The sequence below is a fragment of the Aptenodytes patagonicus genome, chromosome W (genome assembly GCF_965638725.1).
Source record: "Aptenodytes patagonicus chromosome W, bAptPat1.pri.cur, whole genome shotgun sequence".
NCBI classification, from domain to species: domain Eukaryota; kingdom Metazoa; phylum Chordata; class Aves; order Sphenisciformes; family Spheniscidae; genus Aptenodytes; species Aptenodytes patagonicus.
The window spans coordinates 21,555,936-21,563,697 of NC_134981.1; the positions used below are offsets into that span (position 1 = coordinate 21,555,936).

At 42.4% G+C, this 7,762-nt stretch overlaps 1 protein-coding gene across 1 annotated transcript; it reads right to left on the minus strand.

The window, feature by feature from the left end:
• Positions 1–5,006: 5,006 nt before the first annotated feature.
• Positions 5,007–7,562, minus strand: LOC143172011 (cyclin-dependent kinases regulatory subunit 2-like). The gene is made up of 3 exons (XM_076361223.1): positions 7,504–7,562; positions 6,367–6,494; positions 5,007–5,059 (listed from the first exon to the last, which is right to left on the minus strand). The coding sequence occupies exons 1-3, from the start codon at positions 7,560–7,562 to the stop codon at positions 5,007–5,009; spliced, it is 240 nt and encodes a 79-aa protein (XP_076217338.1).
• Positions 7,563–7,762: the final 200 nt, after the last annotated feature.

Sequence of the window (7,762 nt, forward strand, 5' to 3'; positions counted from 1 at the left end):
CAGTTTAATACAAAATGCAGTAAACACCAACATAAGAATAGCACTACTGTAAGATCCACCTCTGGAAGTATATAACAATAGTGGCTTCACATATATTTTGTATTTTTAAGGAAGTTTGTGTGAAATGAATATTGAGTTATGCGGGCTTCTAACATTTCTGTCACAACATTTATTCATAAGGATTTTCCATTTGTTCTGAATTACCATTGACTTACTTTGGTGTCCCTCCATATGTATGTATGCAGTTAAGAATCAAAATGTATTTCTTGCCATTACAATGTTAGATAGCTTTACTCACTCTAACATATGCTACAAGTCATGTTTGTAGCCAATTATGTATTTTTAGATAATTAGCACACTACAGAAAAACTGGAATCTTTTTACTCCATGTCAAAACCAATTTCAGTAACTACAATAACACACAAGGCTTTTTAAAAATATTTGAAGAGTCATTTCAATGCTCAAGCATATAAACTGAACCCAGTGCACCCTCTGATGGCTCAACAGTCACTTTGATGATAAACATTTAGAGGTTTGACAGCCTAAAGTAAACTACAGATAAATTCAGGAATGATAGAATATGCAGTTATCAGACATAATGTACACAGAACACCCATTTTAATAGTGACAAATAAGACATGAAATTTGCAGATATGTAAAGTTTTATATATATATATATATATATGTATAAAAAGATAAACATGAGAGGTAATTAAAACAAAGCATTACTGACCAAGCAAATAAGGTATTAAAATCCCTTATTCACTAACCAAGTGTAGTGGGTTGACCTTGGCTGGACACCAGGTGCCCACCAAGCTGCTCTATCACTCCCCCTCCTCAACAGGACAGGGGGAGAAAATATGACAAAAGGCTCATGGGTCAAGATAAGGACAGGGAGATCACTCAGCAATTACCATCATGGGGAAAAGACTCGACTTGGGGAAACTAATTTAAATTTATTGACAATTAATTGTAACAGAGTAGGATAATGAGAAATAAGAACAAATCTAAAAAACACCTTCCCCCCACCCCTCCCTTCTTCACAGGCTCTTCACTGCTCCTGACTCTTCTACCTCCTCCCCCCCAGTGGCACAGGGGGTTGTGGTCAGTTCATATGCTTTGTGTCTCTGTTGCTCCTTCTTCCTCACACTCTTCCCCTGCTCCAGCATGAGGTCACTCTCACAGGAGACAGTCCTTCATGAACTTCTCCAACATGGGTCCTTTCCACAGGCTGCAGTTCTTCACAAACTGCTCCAGCATGGGTCCTTTCCACGGGGTGCAGTCCTTCAGGAATGGACTGCTCCAGGGTGGGTCCCCCGCAGGGTCACAAGCCCTGCCAGGAGCCTGCTCCAGCTCAGGCTCTCCACAGGATCATAGCTTCCTTCAGAGCACATCCACCTGCTCTGGCATGGGGTCCTCCACTGGCTCCAGGGTGGATATCTGCTCCACCGTTAGCCTCCATGGGCTGCAGGGGGACAGCCTGCCTCACCATGGTCTTCACCACAGGCTGCAGGGGAATCTCTGCTCTAGCACCTGGAGCACCTCCTCCCCCTCCTTCTTCACTGACCTTGGTGCCTGCAGAGTTGTTTCTCTCACATTCTCACTCCTCTCTCTCAGCTGCTGTTGCGCAGCAGTTTTTACCTCTTCTTAAATATGTTGTCACAGAGGCACTACCAATGTCGCTCAGCTTTGGCCCATCTTGGAGCCATCTGGAACTGGCTGTCTGACACAGGGGGCAACTTCTGGCATTTTCTCACAAAAGCCACCCCTGCAGCCCCCCTGCTACCAAAACCTTGCCACAAACCCAATACACCAAGTAACATATCACAGGAAGTAGCCATGATTTAAGGCTAACAACTAACATTAAAGGCATCTCAGCCTGACTAGGAAATCTATATACAATGCATCATTTTTGTTATTCAGGATTTATGCATATACCTTTAAAGTGACAGAGGTGTCTACATGTTCTTTCAGCAGACTCTGCACTCTAAGTGTTGTTTTGGTTTTTTGTTTGTTTTTTTTTTTTATTTAAGCTCACTGAAAGTAACACATGAGGTTCCCTGTCCCAAATTATGAGAAGTGACTTGCTTTCACTTCAACTCTCCCCTCTGTGATTTTCCTTTTCTAGAAAAGACTTTTCTTCCCTATGTGGAAATAAAGGCTCATATAAATGGGAAGCATGAATTATTAGTCCTGTTCCTGTAGAAACATATGCCCACACATATCTTTCTGCAAGGTGGAGGCCTCAGTCCTGCAACCACTCCTGCTGCGAGCAGACCCCTCTACTGATGTGTCTGTCAGCTGTGCAAGCCCAACTGCTGGATGAGAGAAAGACAGCTCACCACAAGGACCCCTCACGAGTCCTTGTATCTGTACAGGGATTAGGGCACCCCGTTCCCAGATCCTGTATCCAGCAAAGGGATGCCCTGGGGCAAGGGAGAAGGCCTCAGGGGAAGCAGCTCCCCACCCCCAGTTACATAACAGGTCAGGGGAAAGGAGGGAAGGGAGCAGGGGAATGGGGGGCTATCACCACCCTTACCTCACTGCCTTGGGCCAAGCCCAGCCCAACTGCCTCTCCAAGGACATAGCAAGGAAGGGCTGCTGCAGCCCCCAACCGCCATGTACCAGTCTACCCACACACCTAGCAGAGCGACACAGCAAAATTACATCACTTACCAGTTGACAACGGCACATGCAGGGTTGGCATGGGCACTCCAGTCAAGTCCCACTGCCATGGAGGCAGCTGGGGAGCCAGAGGCAAGGCAGAGCAGCAGATATGCAAGGGAATGAGCTCATGCTGCAGCTCCTGGGTAGAGCCACAGCAAACAATGTTTTTCCTAAGACAACATTATTTACATTAACATTTTGAGCAGCTGATAGCCACAGGTGGTTGAGAGTCAAATAATTGGCAGCTGTGAGTTAAAGACAGACAGCATATTTCACCACATACATGAACATCCCCTACCCAGACAGAGTAGTGTTGGACTGGTACAGCTTCCTTGGTTTGATCCTACCTGAGGCAGGGTACCAAGACCTGTTCTACACTGCATTTGATCTTTGTCCCCAGAAGCAGGCATAAGCCTATATGAATCAAGACCAAGCATAAGTATGATTCCCCACTATTCTTTCTATTAGTATGATGGCTCCAGAATTGGGTAGGAAACATCTAGGCCACGCTGCTCCAATCTCTACAGCTTTAGCAGTCAAATGATATAGGTCCATACAGTATTTATGGCAGGTCACTGTGAAAACAGAATAGTTAACACCTCATAGGCCTCACTAGTTAAAAAGTATTTACAGCATGACCTAGCAGTCTCACCAAGTCAGCACAACTTAATTAACAGAGTGAATTGTTGGTAAAAAGGTACTGTCTAGAACTTCCTTATCTGACTGTCTGGAACCTTCCTATCTGAAGTAATGCATGTTACCACTCTTTGTTGTGATTTACTGTAGTCCAGTTTATCTGACATGGTTTGGTGAAAGAACAAGTTGTATAACCTAAAAGATATATAAACTCTGTAACTGGCTGTGTTCTCTCCTATAGCAATGAACTGCTTTTCTGTTCTGACCTGATCAAAACTGCATTCCAGTTATTCCATGACATCACTTACCTCTCTCCGGCACCATATCACCTTTACAATATCAGTGATATTGTAGACTGTATTCAAAGAAGTTATACTGAGGCACTATAAAAAAAAAAATCTAATTGCAAGGCTACTACCACAGGGCCCCATGATACAACAGGGACCAGTTTGCAGCAACTGATCACCCCTGAACTTGTTTGTTATATTGAGTCCATATACTTGCTCACCTATGCTGACACACAACTTTCTAAATAAGGACTGATTAGTTTTACTGTATTAGCTATGACCTTTTATACTTAAAGAAATTGAATACATACTGTTCTGCTACCAGCAAGGTTTGTTAGATGGAAAGCACTGTTTACTTTGACCACACTTCTAAACCACTGCTGTCCACACCCAGAAAGAAAGAGTACAAGCTAGCTTTCCAGGAGGAAAAAAAACCACAAAAAAACCAAAAACACAAAACAAAAAACCACACACAAAACCAAAAAGCCACCAAACAAAAAAAACCCCAACAAGACAGGAAGCGCAGGCTAAAACCCAACTAAAAGGTTGGGGCAGAAAGATAAATTGGTACTACTAAACTTAAGTGTTAAAAAGCTCAACGAAGTTTTTAGTATACTGAACACCTTAGGACAAGTTTACACCATAGAGATAGCTTAAGTCACTGCAGGATAAGTAATCACATTACAACCAGCATCAACTCTAGAGTCCTATAGTTTCAGGCTCTCAGAGGCTAGTCTGAGTATTACCTATCACTGCCACCTTTCTTTTCAGATTACTTAGCTGCTATTTGGGAACTAGTCAGAGGCAGTTGCAAAACTCGCTTGATTTACTTTTAACTTATTTTTATAAGAGCAACTCAAATAAGGGTCAGAAACTTAGGACTGCAGGGTAAAACAATTCCTGCATAGAAACAAAGTAACTTTGCCAAGTTAAGTTTTTTCTCAAGTGGGTACCCCTTCTAACATGTTAGACAAGAATATTAGTTTTGTCTGGTTAATTAGGACATTCAGGTTTTCTAGAGCATTAAAAGTTTATTCCTTTATGCCTACTACTGAACAGATGGAGCCATTGGATTTGAACATGCTAAACTGTTTAGTAGAAAAGATAAACGTGAAAGTTATTGAACACAGGTAACAAATGATTATCTAGTCAGAACATGCAATATGTAAACTTAAACAAATTAAATGAAAAGTCAAATAGGCAATTACATTAAAGGTAACTTCATTAACCTTTGAATATCATAGCAGCCTACTTGGGATTGCATTTGACTGAGCTTTGTTGCTGTAAATAATACAGCTCATGCACAGGTATGGATGTATGTTTTGTACACTTTCAAGTACTCACTGAATACTACCAACATATATACACTCATACACATAAAGCTCCAGAAGATTTAGGAGACTTCTAGAAGGCAGTTCATTTTTGCTCATCCTTTGGAAGAGGTCTTCTGAAGAGAAGAATATGTGGCTCTGAAAATAAAATTGAACAAAGCGTCAACCTGTCACTCAAGTCCTGGTTACAGATACTTCTTTGATTTAAAAGAGCTTGAACAATAATTGAAGCTTCCTGCCAGATAACAAACAGACTAAGAGATCAAGTCCACAGGAAGGTCTCCATGTATAGTATTTCCAGATCAACTTTGTAGTAACCATGGAATAGTCACAGATGCTTTTGAAAGTTTAATACCAAAAGTTGACAGTTTCATAAGCTTAAGGAAGTACTAAAAAAACCAAAAAAACCCACAACCCACCACCAAAAAACCCCCAAAAAACAAAAAACAAAACCAACCCAAATCCCTCCCCCCCCCCAAACAGCAGAACTGAGCCCACTGTAGAGACAGAACTGATACATTTGATGAGCTTTATCACTGTAACTTACTCTAATGAACTGGTGATTCTGTCCTGGTCAAGTATGTACTAACTGACAAGCATCAAAAGCCACTTTAGTTATCAATAACATAAGTTGGCTGCAGTAACATTGACTTAATCATAAATGCCTTGGGCTTTTTTTGAAGGTAATACATTCAAAGTATCAGAGGTGTCCAGATAAGACAAACACTGGAAGATTAGGCTAATTACTTCTTCTGGTTCTTTGGAAGCTTGGAACTCCATGGGACTAACTGCAATTCATCTATTCCCAGTTAAATCACCATTGACAAGACTGACTAAAAAGGTATTTAGAATGGTCGTTCTCAGTATTTTATACTTAGTGAAGTTTTAGAGCTTCACAGCCCAGTAACTGAAAAGACCCTGGCTTCAGTGTAGCTTTTAGCAGGCAGTATAGCTAGAGCTCAAACTATACTATAGATTTTTTTCATAGCATTGATACAGGACCTCATCTAGGTGAGCATCTATTAGTTTTTTGTACAAGGTAGATATGTCAATTTCATTATACAAAGATGTGCTGCTACATCAAGTTTGGGGCAGTCACTGAGATACTAACATAACTCAAGATCTCACCTCTTTTTATAGGCAGAGATAGGAACATATTCAAATCTAGTGTGTTTTGTCCACCAAGAGGCTGCAGATACCTAGAAGGAAGCTAGCATTTTGCATGTCCAGTTCTGAGAGTGAGGGGTGAAGGTTTAGAATAAAGGTTGCTACACCACTTATGTTGGCAAAAATAGCAGGCAGATAAAGAAGAGTCTAAACATTTAGCAGGAAACTCCGATTGGATTCTAGAGGAAAGTAATTATACACTGAGCTTCAGTTTCAAGCACCAGAGAGGTGGTATTTTAGACTCCTTTGTTCATCTTGTTTTGTTTAGCTGTGCTTACCTGGCTCATGGATCATGTAGTGAACCCAGCCAAGACTTTGCTGAACACCAAGTCGTCTCCATTCTTCTTCAGACATTAGATGAGTTTTTGGTACTTGCTTTGAAAGTTCTCTTGGCAGCATCACATGTCTGTAGAAGTTTAATTATTAAACTCATATTACACACACCAACACCTGTCTTAGTGTACACTAGAAAACTTGCACAGATCTATACTGAAAAACAATAAGCAAGTTCAGTTATGAATACCAAAAACCTCCTAGAAAGAAGCCTACAGTGTTAATGGATACTGATTGGATTATGAAGCATCAGTTCAAAAAAGCAATTTTAAATTCACTTTGTCTACCAAACGTTACATCTTTAATGCAACTGTACACCGAAATCTTCAGCTTACTGCCTAATACAGAAGATTCAGTCCCCTGCATGCTCTGATCACAGTACTCGTGGTACACAAGTACATTCATGGCAATTAACTATCACATCAGCAGTTAACGCGATTAGAAAAATACGGACTTTATACTTGTAGAAGTCACTCCTGCTAGCATCAGTTACAATCCAGAACAGAATAGTGCTACAGCATAGCTTTAAAAGAACATATAGAAGGCTACCCAGGTCTCGGCAGCTAGGGTCGAACTCTTACCATCCCGCAGCGCTGCCACTCAGCAGCATCCACCTCTCTGCCACAGCCACTGCTCCAGGGAGACCTAACGGGCCTCACCCCCACCGCTTCCTTCAATGCCCTCTGACCGGAGCTAGCATTGCCCGCTTACTAGAGACGACTCCAGAAAGAGGACAAGGCAGACTAAAACCAGCAATCGAATCGCCTGATTCCCCCCCTCCCTCGAACAGTCATTATCGCGAGTGCCCGCGATAAAGAGGCAAGACACTGCTCCTCCCCGGGAGCTTTAAGCTACCCTGGCTCCGCAGAAATGAGCTAATAACGTCGCTCTCTAGAGCTGCACTCACCGCCGACACCGGCAGAGCTTACGCTACTAAAGTCACCTCACAGTCCGAGAAAAAGGCACCCACCCAAATCACGTCTTGTCTTATCTTCTCTTCCCCTCCCCTCAAAGAGGCGACAGAGGCCCCTTTCTAGGACCTTCAGCCAGCCCAGCCCAGTCCTCCCCTCCCGGTTTCGCACCGATACTCGTACTGCTCATCAAAATACTTGTCGGAATAGTAGATCTGCTTATTGGCCATAGCAAGCGGAGACAACGACAGCACTTGTTCTTCTCACAAACTAATCACGCAATTCTGCGCCCGTCTCAGTTTGAATCTAACAGTTCAATGCTTATTGGTGGACTAGGCCAGCCAATGGCGTGCTGCGTGGCCACGCCAGCGGAGATGGTTGCGTAATTCGAACGCTTGTATTTCCACCAATCCCCGGGAGCTATGGGGGT

Coding starts and splice junctions, on each gene's coding strand:
- LOC143172011 (XM_076361223.1), bottom strand. CDS start 7,562: ATGGCCAATAAGCAGATCTACTATTCCGACAAGTATTTTGATGAGCAG. Junction 6,495..7,503: donor GATGAGCAGTACGAGTATCG/GTGCGAAACCGG, acceptor AAACTTCTACAG/ACATGTGATGCTGCCAAGAG. Junction 5,060..6,366: donor CTACATGATCCATGAGCCAG/GTAAGCACAGCT, acceptor TTTTATTTTCAG/AGCCACATATTCTTCTCTTC.